Here is a 15,504-nt window from a genome sequence, read left to right on the forward strand (position 1 = left end):
CAACAGAAATGAGCAAAAACTTTTGACGCGCAAACAAGCCAGCAAAGAGGGAGATGCTCATATGACATCAAGGAGTGTTTCGAATATCATTTGCAATTCAAGTCTGTACTAACATCTACTGATCAAATAAGCAGACACACACACACACACACAAACAGCGGGGAAGGGAAGACCGTCATTGAGCCGTGGAGAATGAGCTTACGAAGAATGGCTCCTGACCAACCGAGCATCCAATCCGCACTAATTGGAGACGAGACGGGAGGCGTCGTTTCAGTGAAAGATGACCTTTGACCGCCTGCGTTCTGAGTATGACGTTAGTTAGCAAAAGGGATGGAAGCGCTCCGCGGTTTGCAAGGCTAGAGGAAGATAAAAGTGGGACTGTGGGCACCACAGAGAGAGTAGTATCAACAATGTCATTGAAATACAAGTTGGTTTTAGGGAATATTATTTAAAATAAATATTTTGACTTTGTTCTACATTTAGTTTGCAGGTCATATTTACTCACAGGTGGCACAATGTGACAGCCACACACACACACACACATCATATTGCCGGTTTGGATAGGTCGATGTGTGGGTCACCTGGGTTCACATTGGCTTCACTCAACTGAACTCAACTGGTCCCCATCCACATTCTAAAAAGGCTCTGACAGCTCCCCCTCTTGAATAGCCTCAGTAAAATGATATAATCCCTCGTACCGTGCAACACATTGGACACAAAAAAAAAAACTAGTCTTATTTCAAGTGGGAAAAATATTGAAGAGAAGAAAATGTTTACTGGCAATCAATTTTTCGGGACTATGCCATGAAAACATTTATCTAACTCAAACTGCCCTTAAGCTTTAGCTTGTCTAAGGAGTGCTAAAAACTGCATGGAATGAAGAATGAAGACGTGCTGCTTAAAATAGCTAAACGTTCCCACAAAGCCGAGCATGCAATCTTTCATGATGACTCCACCTTCAGTGAACTTGTGCATACGGGGCTTTAAGGAAAGAGACGGTGTGCAGACAGCTGAGAGACAGAAGTCCGCGGTACAAACATTCTCTCCATCCGGTGCGTTGTCCTGTGACCAAATGAGCTGTACAGTCGCAGCTTGGAGGGCAGCAGTGGGGCTGGTGTGTGGTCAGCTCTCTTCCCACAGCTCATTACGGGGCTTTACTATGGGCAAAATAGAGCTGCTTACTTGTTAAGTATGTTGGTCGACCCTATCAGATATCCCAATATCCCAATGCGATTTATTGTTCAACTCGTGTGAAAGTCCGCATACAGGTGAGGAGCACAGACGCTGGAAAGTGGTTCCTGCAGACGAGCAGCTCGGCAGGAGAGATGAGCGGACAGTGAGACACGCAGAGCATGCGATCCAGCCCGGGACGACTCCACGGAGGACGAAAACATTAGCTGATCTCTAATGACTCAACCGGATCCAGACTGGAATCATCACGCTAGCCATGTCCGTCTTTGCAGCAGAAGCGATGTAGTTTCTGTCTGATAAATGGCGCGCGGCCACTGGGCTTGTGTGTAGGTTTAACAGGATATTAAATCCCTCCGAGGGTACGGCAGCGTGTGGCTTTGATGAAATGTTTTTTCAGTAACACAAGACTGAGGCATATTCCCTCGATATAAATCGAAATATTCAATTTAAGAGTATCACACAAATTCCACAATAATGGATAGAGTCATGCTGACGACAGATAGGTACCAGAGCATGAATTTATCTTTCATGCTGTTGACTCCTCCAAGGTGTGAAATATATTTCACTACAGAAACATGCATGTGAAGGAGAGGAAAAGACGGCCAGCTCCTGACTGGAGGATGTTTCAGGGCGCCAGTGAAATTACGTTTCGGTTATCTACGGGGCCTATTACTCCACAAAATATGAAACATGAAAACCAAGTGAGTGTTCTGTGGAACAACCTGGATGAGAAAACATGTGATTCAACAAGCCACTCACATGTGGCGTCCTGTGTGACACTCATCCAAAGCAGCCAGGTGGCAACCTCCACCAGTGCTGCTGACTAAGACCGATGAGGAAGTGCATCAAAACTTGCATTCTCTATAATAACCATCGGGGGGGGAAACTCCTCCGGTTGCAAAAAGAAGTCCAATTGTACCCCTCGGTATACAGTAAAACAACATGGCTAAGGTTGCAATTCAAGATGGTGACGGCAAAACTGCTGTCCGCAAACCAATGGGTGACGTGGCGATGACTCCGTCCCTCCTCATATACAGTCTGTTTTCCACGTAAGCAAAGCCAAGCCAAGGAGACAAAGTGTTTCAGAAAAAAGTGTGATTACAGGTGTATTGAGATGGAAAACGTGTGGAAAGTTAAGCAGGTAAACACTTTGCAGTTTGATATGTCCCCTTTGATTCCATGAACAAGGTCAGACAGAGTTGGCGGTTGACAAAAATCGCCTGTTGCCACTCACCGAACGTCATTTTGCTGCTGAGGTTTCTTCTGGCCCACCAGGTTCACCGTTCTTGCTTGGATAGGCTTCTCTTCTCTGAAAAACACATAGAAAATATGAAAAACTCTTACGCCTCTGTATACATTTTTTTTTGGACAGTATGACACGGACTTTCTGTCTCTTTTATGTTAATAGATAATCAAAATAGCTGAGAATGAGTCAAGACTAGTCCGTCCAGACTGCCCAGTTAGCCCTGGGTTTAAGTTTGATTAACCTGGGCTTCCATTCCAATGTCAATATTCTCATATCCTCATATAACCTTGAGCAATAAGGCTCTTGTTGGCTTTGATTATGTCTTCTGAATAATTAATTGTTAATGAATTGCAGCGTGTAAGCATCACCTGAGTTTGAGATCCACTGTACTTGGCTCAACCAAACCGGCCAGACGAGCAAATGACCAGGAATACAAACTGAGCGGCTTATTTAGCCTGTGATGTCACGGGCATCAACGACAGACCTTAGACAGAAACGACAGGCTTTCGATACGTCAATTGACACATTCACTGTGTGATTGGAAACCCCCTCCCCATCCATAAACATGAGCTGTGATCAGTTAGAAAACAGAGGGACACTCAGGAGAGAAATCCCCCGCTGTCGAAAACTAATGTGTCTTTAGTGCACCTCTCATTATGAGGCACTCTCTGTACTTAAGGACAAGTTGATGTGACTTTGTTCCTCATGGATTATAACCACGCAGAGGAGCAAATGAGGTAAAAGTGACGTCCTCGGACCAAACAGTTGAACAGTTGTCTGATAACTCATTTAAAAAGGACAATGCCAGTAGCTCATATGTTTTTCTGATGTCATCTAATTATCCCACACGTTTTTTTATTTCTAATCTTGTTGCAGCGTTTCAATCGTCCGTTGGTTTCCATCCACTTGATATGTAGATTGATTCAAAAAGTCAACTAGCTCATACCGATAATGCCAATTAACAAATGCTAACGATGATGATTCAGCCCCTTTTTGCTAAATTTGCTAATACATTTTCACATTGTGGGAAAATGAATGGAAGCCCAAGGGTGTGGGAAAATGAAGTAAACAATCACTCAAGTATCTCAAACTTTGTTTACAATCCATGTGATTCGGACGCTATGAGCACCAAAACTGACCTCCTTGTGTACAACCACATACAATCTTTTTTGGCAATGTCATTCAGTGTTTCAATTTCCTCCCAAAGCTGATATAGTATAAAGAACACAGCAACATATGCATAAAAAAGTTTGTTTTAAATGTAACTCGAACAGCGGGATCTGCATTTATTACCGTAACATCCGAGAGAGCAGCTCTTACTTTTTGGTAAAATCTGATCCATTGTCCATGTTATTTTTGTAAATCGATATGGTATCGGGAAACATAGCGTGTACCGATATTTAATTCCTACTGCATCATTAGATTTCCAACATTGAGGTATTGGAAATAATGGATCAGAAGTCCCAAACAGCTAATGTGCCCAAACTTTTTTCGGGGTCCCTAAAGTTCTGGTTTATTTATTCTCAAAGATTCAACTCTTCAATACAAGTGAAATCTTTAAGTCGTTTTTTGGGGTTTTCTGAGATCTTTCTCAGCTCTCTGGAGTTTGTCCACATACATAAAGTTACCACTATTGATTTCATTGAATCATGATGTAGAATTATGTGTAGATCAGCTAAAATATTAGAAAAAACAGGCCTCATCATGTACCCTGCCGTAAAGTAGCACATCTTGCTCATCTAGTCGAGGACACAACAGATGCAGGCAGCAGACGCCAAATATTCTTGAGCTTTTGGCTATGAATGTGTACTTCCACATAACTCACAGTACACTTGTGTAGAGTATGGTTTCTGTTTGTGCACTTTATTTTAATTCTTATATTATATTGTATATTTGAATGTAAATGTAATGTTATACTTTCAGCACTGTGTTTATTTGTGTTTTTGTCCCAATTATTTTTGTAGATGTCCAACATACTTTGGCAATACATTTTCTGATTCCTGAATTCCGTAATCATTCCAGAAAGAAATTAAAAAGGACATCCCCTGAGTATCCGGTTGCATCAGTTCAGAGTGTTTGATCACATGTGCCTGGTTGTATGAATAAAATGTCCACATCTTTCAGGAGAACTCTTATCTCTCTAATGCAGTGAGGGAACGCTACTCATTAATGCTTTGTTATGTGGCTGTAGGGACGAGCTTTACTGAACTCTGGTCTTCTACTTTCCATTAATGTAACTGGGATTTAGGCTTCTAAAGGAAGGGAGGTCATTTACAGTTTATCCATCTGTCTTTGTGGAAATCACACGCCACTTTACCTCATGATGATTACAGTCAGGACGCCTCAATTCACCAGTCAATCATTGTCGCTATGGCTGTACACCAACAGGGAGTAATGTGTACACATACACTGTGATCCTGCATGCTTTTACAGCTGATGGTGAGCGTAAGAGCAGCACATTCTCTGCCTCTCTGCATTACTACCCACACGGCCCTACTGCTAGTACACTCACCATGCATGTATTAGTCAACCAGTGCAGCGCAGATCGTAAAGACACGCACACCACTTTGCCATGGCAATCTCCATCCAATGGGATGAGAGGGAGGGGGGGGGGGGCGACACAGAAGCCAATATAGGTTATGAGATGCATGTGCTGACGGCCTGCCTTTATTTTGCAGCCCTAACAGTGCCATATATGAGTCAATCCACGGGCTCTCTACTGAAAATGATGCATAGCCACTTAGAGCAGGAGCTCATGTGTTGGACATTTCCTTCTTTTAGATGCAATGAATCGATCTTCCTGTTTCCAGCGCTGGGCTATCAGTCCGGCACACACGGAGGCTTAAAATAGAACAGGGACGTAAAAAAGCTAGAGGAGCGCCTCGCTTAGGTGGGTTCGGTCTACATCTTTCTATCTGCCCCGTCTGCACGTGCTGCTCCAATGCAGAAAACCAAGGGGAAAGGCATCGACTTGATGCCTTCCCTGGATCCTGAAAGGAAGCGAGGGCGGCCGGATCTGGGTCCGTTTCTGCAACGGATTCGGGGGGGTGACAAATAAAATCTGTAGGAGGTCTCTTTGCATGCATGTATGGAGGAGGATGCACACCGCAGATATAAGTCACTGCTGATGCTAAATGACATTACACACACAGCGCACCCCCCCTCCCCCGTATAGGCCTACTAGTTCTATAACAGCCTGTGCGATTGCTCTTCTGCAAGAGCACTGGCCTACATACAGCGCATACGGCTGAGAAAAAGCCTCAACCGCACCCCAGGAGCTGAAGACAGCAGCTGTTGAGATTGGATGCTGCACAGATAAAAGGCAACAGGGAGGGTTCTACTACTTCCACTACACCCTCAAAGCCTTCAGTGAGCCGGAAAGGTTTTTCCCTGCTGCATCGGTGAAAATAAAACATTCCCAGTAAAAAAGTCGGGGCCCTCGCCGGCTCGACTCCGGGCCGCTGGTGTGAACAACTTGCTGTGACATTAACAGAGACGGGTGCACACTAGGAATCGGTGTGGAGTGTGATGCCACCGATGATGATGATGATGAGGATGGGGCACGCAAGTGTGACACGCCCCTTTCATACTTCCCACGATCCTCTTCTTCCTCTCCTCTTGAGCAAAATTGCACCTGATCTCCCTCTCTCTCTCTCTACGTGAGCATCTGTAATGAAGGACCTGATCTACATTGCTGCTGTTCTCTGGCACCACAGCTGTAGCCCGTGAGGGCCGGTAGTGAGTGAGAGAGTGAATGAAGGGGGGCTGCAGGATGTAAACTCAACACATGGAACAACACACATGCATGGTCAGATAGGTGGAGTGGTGCTGAGAACGCCCATCTACAAGAGAGCACGGAAGTGGATTTTCAGAACGAAATGAGCCCAGGCCCAGTGTCTCTCTCGCATACACAAATACACACACTCATACTGACACACTCGTTCACACACTTCCCCTCTTGCTCTCTTACTTTGTCATGGCCTCCTCCTTCGCCTCCTCCTCCCGCTGCCGAGCCAGTACAGCCATGATGATCTTCCTCTCGTCCTCCGTTAAATGGCTCAGGTCCGGTTCCGGCACGGCCGGGGCGACCGGTGGGCGCGGGCCGCCCCGAGGGCCCACAGAGGCGAACATCTTCTCCACCACCACCTTCCCTCACCTCCCTCCTCCTCCTCCTCCCTCTCCTCCTCCTCCTCTTCCTCCTCCTCGGTCGGGATCACGGATAGAAAACCCGCTGGCGGAGCCCACGGATCACGACATGGCCCACGGACCAAGCGGCGGTTGGAGCGACTGATGCGGAGTTCCCATGGCGGCGGCGGGGGGCACCCAGGGCGGCGGCAGCGGCAGCGGCGGTGTCGGCGCTAGCTGCGGCAGTGGTAGCAGCGGTGACGGCGGCGGCAGCGGCGGAGGTGGTAGCGCTCCGGTTCCCAGGTTGGCCCGCTTTCAGCCTCTCGTTCTCCCTCTCGCTGCTCCGCTGTCTTCTCCCCCCACCCCGCTCCCACCGCCAGCCCGCCCGCCTCTCCCCTCCGCCACCTTCGTCTTACGGGGAGCCCATATCTCCGGCGTTCGGTCGGGATGATGGCCCACGGGATCTCGCCTCCTTCTGGCCGGTTCACAGAGAGGTGGGTGTGGGGCGGAGGGGGGGAGGGGGACGGGGGCGGGGGAGGGGGGTGTGGTGTCCTCTGAAGGCGGCTCAGGTCTCCGCTCGGTCCGGTGGCCCAGCTGCGTGCCTGCGGGGCGAGGCGGCGACTTCTTGTTTTGCAGCGCCGCCGCGGATGCTGATGCTGATGCTGATGTCAGGGAGACGGAACCGTCAATGGGACCGCAGCCCCTGAAGCGCGTTCACTTCTCCTGCGGCGGGAGCGCGCGGCTCTCATTTGAGAATGGGGGGCTCCACTCACCGTTAAGATGCGCGCTCCCGGCAGCGTACGAGCACACTTAGGAAATAAAGGGTTCCTCGATGGGGCATTGTGGGATTTGTAGGATCATAAGTCAGGGACGTTTGGAAAAGAAGAGTCCCTCGGGCTCAATCGTCACAGTCTATGCACAAATATGCACTGGTCTATTTATATTTTGCTCCGAAATACACAATTAGAAGATTATTTACGACTTTGTCTATTAGGGCCATTATATTTTGTAAACTAGGGTGATATCTATTTTATTTTAATTTTTACCCTATTCACCTCTCGTGTAAAACATTTCTAATTTTACAAACATCTTTTCAAGATATTCTCTCATTCAGTAACACTTTGATTCAGAAAGCAGATCACAGTATGTTTATATTTTTGGAGTGATACAAGACATCTAAAATCCCCTCTGTAAAAACGTTTTACTAGGTTAAAAATGAAAGAATTTGTTACTTTGCTTTATCCAATGTTCAACTTTTAGTTTGATAAGGATTACAACATCTGCAATAAAATATATATCTCGAGAAATTTACTTTAGACTTTGAAGATTCAATTTCATAATTCAGTCCTGGCTTTTGGCATTTCTTCTCATTATTAATGGAATGGAATTAAGAATAAAAAAAATTGGTGGGAATTTGGTGACTACATCTGACCTAGATTAAAAAAAATTAAATACATTTAAAGGCACTTCCATTGCCTCAACGGAGTTCTCAACATATAGCTAGCTTGCAGCCTCGGGGCACTCTTGTTTGTTTGATGCTACATGCTACAAATCTATTCTCGTAATACAGAACCTATGCCGAAGAGCAATAGAACAATAGTAGAACTAAGATAAAACTAAAATTTTGCGATGAACAAAAAGTAACCATGCAAAATTTTAAGTGATAATGCTGAGGAAAAATACTGAAATGAACGTGTAAGCATAGTAAAGTGCGAGAAGTAGGTCAAAATAAACTGGCATTCGCAATATGAAAGAAATAGTGAGTGCAAAAATATAGATCTTTCTAGTATTGTATGAAACGCTTTGCAGGGAGAGTGTTGGCCCCCTCCTTCTCCTCCTCTCTCCCTCCAATCATTGCGTGTGAGGATGACGCGCATCCCCCTTTTTTCTCAGTCCACCCCCCTGCCCTCCCTCTTCCTCCCCCTTCTGTCCTTCCTCCTTATGCATCCTTCCCAGTCCCCCACCCCTCCACCCCACCTCCGCACACCCATCCGGACACACACTACTTCCTCCTGCTGAAAAACCATGTGAATGGAGCACACACAGCCGTGCACATAGGCTGACATTTACAGTATGTCAGCGTACAACAAAACATACAATTAACAGACACACGCGTACACAAGAGTGTGCCATGTGTAAATCAAACACACCGTATCAGACTTGATAATTAATTGTGTCACAGTCATCTAAATTTAAAACAAATATCCTTTAGTGAATTATTTTTAGTGAGAAATCCAGATTTGACAATAGCCTGTTTGAAATGCTTAACAGTGCAGACTATTATTTGGGTTAGAAATTGATTACATTTAATTATTAGGATCCATCCAAAACTAGGCTTTTTTACATTTGTATAACCCTTTGAGGGACCACGGACCTCCGACTGCTCTGTAAGGCCCAGGTCGCTGTAAGTTCACAGAAAAGCTTGACTTTTTATTTCAGCACCATGATCAGCGCACTGAACAGCAGCAGAGGGGAAAGCAGGAAATTATACTGAGAGCAGCGGTGCAGCTGCATGTCTGGAGCCTACAGGAGCACGATGGTAGGACAGACCCTTCGTCGTCATCATCATCATCATTGTCATCGTTATCCATGTCTCATAAGAAACCGACAAACGATTCCCTGATAATTTCTGCGGGCACACAACAATCCACAAATGCTTGACTTGTTCAACAGCTTTTACCTGAGTTTTTATTTAGGGCAGCCGTGTTCAGGGAGAGTGACAAACACTTCAAACTTGAAACTGCAGGTTTCTTATTTTTAGGTTTGACGACCTGGGCAGTTATTCAAATTTCAACAAAAATGGGAACAATCACAATTTTAGCATTCCTAAGTAAAAATAAACCCTAGGCCTATATTTAATGCACATTTCACATGGGGAAGAGAAGAAATATTTTACCTCAAAAATAAATATTTAACTTGAGCTCATTTGTCTTATCTCAGCATAATACAACTTGAACGTAGCATGCTGCATGTCAGGGTAAACTATTATTGCACTAGTGTTCCGGTGTAGGTGTTTTTATTGTGAAGGAGTAGATGGAAGGAGAGGAAGTAGAGGACGTGTTCAACGGAGGTGCTACAGCTGGCTTGGTGCGGAATAGTATAGGCTAGTATAGTATATAGTAAATGTATAGGCGCACCGTAAACCCTCGGCTACATCAGTTTGTATTTTATTTTGAAAGTGTAATTTGTGCGATCCCGGAAGCTCTTTCTTATCTTAACCCGGGCGTATTTACGTGGGACTAAAATAGCAAGCGAATATCGCTCGTCAATCCTCAGGGTAAGAAGGTGCACGAGAAATTTCACTAAGCGATTGTTTGGGTCTTATGTTGAATTTTACACGTCAAATTAACGTCTTATTAGGTGACGTCCGCAGTCACGTGTCGGGTTCTCGCTAAGCCACGTTTGCCCCAGAAACAAACAGTAAAAGGTTAAATTACTCGATTTACGTCGCCGCGCGGTTCAAACAAGGAAAGTAAAATGAGGAATGTCGTTTTTTGATGAGAGGGAAGTTTGACATTGGTGCCATCTGATAATAAAGAGGTGATATTAAAAAGTATATGTGACGTAGCCACGCGGTTACAAGCATATGGTTACAAGGGAAATCATGGACCTGTTAACTAGGGATGTGAAGAAAAAGTGTGGAATATTACTTTTATACAGAAATATTGAGGATTGAAAGTGTAACATGGGACAAGATAGAGGAAATAAGAGATTCATTTACTTATTGTAGCCGTTTTGACAAAAACAAGGACATTTTATTTGAATTTACCTCGTGATGTTGTGATCATTCCCATTTGTAATGACATCATTTCAAGCCTTTGCAGCCTCGCACACTTATCCGTGCACAGGGAGATGAGGTTCCGGCCTTATGGGGGGGATACTAATTAGGAAGGAAATGACCAGTAAGAATCTAAGATGATGAGATCTGTTCCATTCCTCTAAGTGCCAAGGAAAGGTGCTTCAACGCTTCCTTTATTAGCCCAATTAGCATAAAAAACACTGAACATTTTTGTGTGAAAGGAAAGTAGATAATCCCGCCCCACAATGCCTTGCTGCAGTGTCTGACAGTCCAGAGCAGTCATTAGACACGATGCTCCTCATAAACCCAAACAACTGGACTCCCCAGGTGATTGACATGTTTCCGGTTGTGGTGGTCCACGGAGGGGCAGGTCACATCCCAGAGGATCGGTCGGAGAAGTCCATGTCGGGGGTGTGCTCGGCAACCCGAGCGGGGTACGCTGTCCTCTGCGGGGGAGGCAGCAGCATGGACGCTGTGGTGGAGGTTGTGAGCCAGCTGGAAAACAGCCCCTTCTTCAACGCAGGTGCTGTAAGAAAGTTCCAACACAGCGCCTTTCTTCCTCAGGCTGAATGTTTTCTTCTGCTGTTGTGTTCATTTTTTATATCATTTCGTATGTATTTGTTTTACATGGACAAGTGGTGCTGCAGTATAGTAAAGAAACTTTCCTCCGTCAAAACACTAATTTCCAGCTCTGTTAGTGGAGCTCAAATATCGGCCATTGTGTCCAACACTTTGGTCCAAGTCAATGTTTCCCCGAACATTGTCCAGTCCGATATGTGTGACTCACTCCCTGCAAGCTGCAGTTTAACGTGCTGCGTGTTGACGTGCAGCTTTGTTCCATAGATCGGATGATAGTAAAGGCCTACGTGTCATATCTGGTTTTGTCCATTGACGAATCTTTTGGAAAGATTATTGCACAACCAAGACAACTTGTGTCCCTAAAAGAAACAGACTAACGAAATGGAACAGGTGCAAAACTTGAGCTCAATGAGTATCAACTGATAGTTGTAAAATCAAAACACGGTAAGGTCCTTAAATATAACGCTGATATATGCAAGAAAGGGATTTGGTAGGAAAATATGGATAGTATTTAATTATAAAAATTGTCTCCCTCCAGATATTTCATTAATGAGCCCTTTAACTTTATCTTTTACTATGAAGTGACTTCATATAGCCAGACAGTGCAACATTACATTAAACCCAACTTGATGACAGCCTTTTACATCTTAGATACTTAAATTCTTGGTCCGCAGAGGATGGACCCTTTCAAATCGTCTCTTAACTTGAAGGTTGCGGGTCGGTGCTGAATGTCAGGGGGGAGGTGGAGATGGACGCCATGGTGATGGACGGGAAAACCCTGGGCAGCGGCGCCGTGTCTGCTGTACGCAACATAGCCAACCCCATCCAGCTAGCAAGGCTGGTTATGGACAAGGTGCGTACATTTAAATCTGGGATGGCCAAACCATACATACAAACAGGGTTCGAAATGAGGGGGGTCTGGGGAGGTCCCGGACCCCCTATACGTCATTAGGGACCCCCTATAAGAATTTATTTTTAGATTTTGGGGGGCCCCCGACAAATATTTTTTTAACATTAAAAATGATTGTGAAAATTATAGGTCTTTAGTGACATTTTATATTTATAACAATAATTAATTTATTTCCTATTGGGCAGCAATCAGGGCAGCTAATAGCATCACAGATTGTTGTTGTGGTCTATGGCGCAGACACGTAGGTTATTGTTGAACGCGGCAAAAACGAAGCCTCACAAAAAGTGCATTCAAAAGCACATTTACAAACATATTGCTGAAAATCGACAAAAAGCGTCACAAATCCATTGCAGCGTTCACGATTGTATAAGTGAGCACTACATCACAACCACGTATGAAAACATGTATTCAAGAAAATATATTTTAAAAAAGAATGGAAAGATCGGGATTCGAAACCCGTGGGTCAAAACATCCTAAAGCCAACGAGCCCACTGCTCTACGCAGTGAGCTTTGGAGATTCACAGGTTTTCCTGTGCGGTACAGGTTTCTTAACCGTTGTTATCTACCGGACCGAATAGCAGTTCTGATTTCGGTGCCTTATTTAGAGGCCAGGAACAGTGTTTTTTTTTTAGACATCATTATTATTCAATCCAGCGGCTAGTTGTTTTACAAATTCCAATTAACATAAGGGATGAGAAACGCCAGTTGTATTTCATCAAACCCTTTGAAGGTGCATGAATATAGCCAATCCACTTCTCCAGACACCACTACACTACTGGGACTAGCCTAAACCATGAAAAACATCCCAAGACCATTATCCCACCTTCAAAATATGTCAATATAATTTTACCTGCAGTGTATAGTATAGCAAGGTAGTCTTCAGTATTTTTTATAGTTACATTTTAGGGGACCCCCCAGGAGTCCTAAGTCATTTTGAACCCTGCATACAAATAATATGCACTTTGTCCTGTTTGAAAATGATCCACTTCAGAAGTGATGTTAAAAACATCAACTTTGTTCTTTTGAAGGACAAATGGATTCTGTGACGCTCCCTGGATGTGTTTTTCGTAGATGCCAACTTTGAGTCTCTCTTTCAGACGAGTCACGCGTGTCTGACGGCGGAGGGGGCCAAAAAGTTTGCTCTGTCCGAGGGGGTGCCCGAGGTGCCCCACGAGTCCCTCGTCACCGAGTACTCCCGCATGCGCTGGACAAAGAACCTGGCACCCGGCTCCAACCCCGTGGAGTACCAAATGTGAGGCAGGAACACTTACAGTACAATACGAGGCTCAGTTGACGTTCTCGGTTACACTTGTGCTTTTCTTGCTAAGTTCAGATAGTATACTTTTGCATCGACAGCAGTCGCAAGAGATTCAACCAAAAACCACCTGACCAAAATGATACAGACATTTTTAGAAGGTCTGACATGCCTCGCTGCACAATCTTCTTCTGTGAAACTGCACAGCCATCGGTTCTTTATCTGTGTCCCTGAAGACCAGCTGACCAAACACAGAGCGGGGGTCGGGAAGGACACACCTGGGGTTCCTCGCTGGAAACTCCTCCTTCCTCGTCTCCCCGGAGGCACATTTAAAGGGCCAATTAGTATTTTTTAAGGTGCCGTAGTTTGAGGAGCTTCTCTGGATGTTTGCACGGGGTTCAGGCTTTGCTTTGATTCCATCATTGGGATTCCCTGCTATTGCTGCAGCTTCCTCCCAGCGTCTAAATGTGCGTTTTAAACCTACGAGGGGAGAGGAGAAATAAGAGACTTTCTCAACCTGGTTTGGAGTTTGAGTTGGTTGCCAGGTTACCGCATAAAACCTTTTTTCTGTTTGTTCGCATAAATCGAAGTCAGTCCGTGTTAATTGTTCTTGCCCCGTGGTTGTTGCCGTGCAGGGGGAAGATGGGCACCGTCGGAGCCGTGGCTGTCGACGCCGAGGGTAACATGGCCTGTGCGACCTCCACCGGCGGGATGCTCAACAAGATGGAGGGACGGGTGGGCGACACGGCCTGCGTAGGTCAGTCCTCGCCGGCCACACATGAGCGAAATCATCATCCCACAAAGACGACAGGGAGGCGCTTTGTTCGTGCGGTCGACCCTTGAACTGAAGATGTTGGAGTGCGTTAGTATGGGGTTATAACGCGAGCTCGGTTAATGGCTGACTGTGAGCTTTGTGTTTACTGATAACATACTGCAACGTAATGCACCCCCCCCCCCCCACCCCTGCATCTGAGCAACCTTTGATTGTTTTCTAAAGAAGTAATGATCTGCAAGTTTCTTTTTCAAATCGCAGATCAATTTATCTAAAAAACATGTCACTGGGAATCTGACCCAGGGACAGGCCTTAAGACCAACCATGTAGGGCCAATGTTTTGGACGGATTTCAAAATAAGAGCAGCTCAAGGGTTTCTCTCCCATCTAGTGACACTGACGTGTAGTTACATAATTTTACCAACCGCCACTCATCAAACAACGGTTTTGAAAAAATAATGTGCAGGAAGTGGAGGCTACGCTGACAACCTGATGGGAGCCGTGTCGACCACAGGCCACGGAGAAGCCATCATGAAGGTCACTCTAGCCAGACTTGTCTTGTTCCACATGGAGCAAGGTAACACACACACACACACACGCACACACAGTGTGTTGTTCTGCAGTGAGACATGGTGTCACAGAGAAGGTGTTCTGAATGTTGCACTTTTCTTCAAACACTTGAAGTTCCTTTGTTCCCTCCCGTGGTCTCAGGTCAGTCGGTGGAGGCTGCCAGTGATTTAGCTCTGGCCTACATGGGGTCCAGGGTAGGTGGGATGGGAGGGGTGGTGACCGTGGACCCCCAGGGCCACTGGGCGGCTCGCTTCTCCAGCCGGCAGATGGTCTGGGCTGCAGCGCAGAAGGACACCCTGCACTACGGCCTGTACACCGGGGAGCACTTCACCCAGAGCCTCGGGGCCCCCCTCTGAAAAGAGCTACGTACCCCTGTGTTCCTATAAATCAACCAATCAGGCCTATTAGTGCTTCGGCTAAACAATCATCTTAGTGTTGTTTTTTATAATAAGGGAGTTATTAGTGATTATGTGAGGGACCTTAATGAAGAAACATACAGCCAGGCTCCACCGATTGTCACACCCCGGCAGAAAACAGGACACAGGCGCAGTGACTTTTCAGGCGTGAGGTAGTCTTTATTGGTAAGACTGTAGTCCTTCAAGGGAGAGTAATAAATACGGGCTATGAACTTTATCTAGGACACACTCCTTCCAATAAATAGTTAAGGAAGAAGTGTGGCTATAAAAATGATCAAACAAAAAGGTCACTCCACTCTAGGAGGAAAACAAAAAGGCTTTTACTTGATCACAATAACGGGTATGCACTCTATTGATGGAGGCAACGTCACTAAACAAAAAATAACTAAACCTAAACCTATAATACAAAATCAAAATCACTCGCTTGGAGGCAAAAACACTGGATCAGAACAGGAGAACCTGGTCTGGTTGTGTGTGAGGTGGGACTATGAGGTGGGACTATGGCGTGGGGCTATGGCGTGGGACTAGGGCGTGGGACTATGGCATGGGACTATGGCGTGGGACTATGGCGTGGGACTATGGCGTGGGACTATGGCGTGGGGCTATGGCGTGGGGCTATGGCGTGGGACTATGGCGTGGGAC

At 45.6% G+C, this 15,504-nt stretch overlaps 2 protein-coding genes across 22 annotated transcripts in view; one reads left to right on the forward strand and one right to left on the reverse strand.

Moving 5' to 3' along the window:
* The window catches only part of LOC119213940 (regulating synaptic membrane exocytosis protein 1-like), a 62,285-nt gene extending 55,702 nt beyond the window's left edge, over positions 1-6,583 (reverse strand). For all 17 annotated transcript variants that reach the window (XM_062566590.1, XM_062566597.1, XM_062566592.1 and 14 more), the window contains exons 1-2: positions 6,408-6,583; positions 2,426-2,500 (exon numbers count right to left, since the gene is read on the reverse strand). In XM_062566590.1, coding sequence (XP_062422574.1) covers positions 2,426-2,500; positions 6,408-6,568 — 236 coding nt within the window. In that variant the 5' untranslated portion in view covers positions 6,569-6,583. The remainder of the gene's footprint in view (positions 1-2,425; positions 2,501-6,407) is intronic.
* Positions 6,584-6,936: 353 nt separating this feature from the next.
* asrgl1 (asparaginase and isoaspartyl peptidase 1) lies at positions 6,937-15,186 on the forward strand. 5 transcript variants are annotated; one of them, XM_037465223.2, is made up of 8 exons: positions 6,937-7,056; positions 9,002-9,101; positions 10,689-10,884; positions 11,651-11,793; positions 12,948-13,102; positions 13,741-13,862; positions 14,343-14,453; positions 14,588-15,186. In XM_037465223.2, the coding sequence occupies exons 2-8, from the start codon at positions 9,075-9,077 to the stop codon at positions 14,800-14,802; spliced, it is 969 nt and encodes a 322-aa protein (XP_037321120.2). In that variant the 5' UTR covers positions 6,937-7,056; positions 9,002-9,074; the 3' UTR covers positions 14,803-15,186. The 5 variants fall into 5 exon arrangements, with proteins under 5 accessions (XP_037321120.2, XP_037321118.2, XP_037321117.2 ...); XM_037465221.2 differs by having other exon boundaries at positions 9,002-10,884; XM_062566599.1 differs by lacking the exon at positions 6,937-7,056 and having other exon boundaries at positions 7,820-9,839; positions 10,732-10,884.
* The last annotated feature ends 318 nt before the right edge of the window (positions 15,187-15,504 follow it).

Source organism: Pungitius pungitius, chromosome 13, assembly GCF_949316345.1.
Source record: "Pungitius pungitius chromosome 13, fPunPun2.1, whole genome shotgun sequence".
Taxonomy (NCBI): Eukaryota; Metazoa; Chordata; class Actinopteri; order Perciformes; family Gasterosteidae; genus Pungitius; species Pungitius pungitius.

What these genes read in the sequence shown, in the direction of transcription:
- asrgl1 (XM_037465221.2), top strand. Translation starts at nt 10,653, where the DNA reads ATGCTCCTCATAAACCCAAACAACTGGACTCCCCAGGTGATTGACATG. An exon ending in CAAGGCTGGTTATGGACAAG is followed by an intron (nt 11,794 to 12,947) that starts GTGCGTACATTT and finishes TCTCTCTTTCAG; the next exon opens with ACGAGTCACGCGTGTCTGAC. An exon ending in CTTGTTCCACATGGAGCAAG is followed by an intron (nt 14,454 to 14,587) that starts GTAACACACACA and finishes CCGTGGTCTCAG; the next exon opens with GTCAGTCGGTGGAGGCTGCC.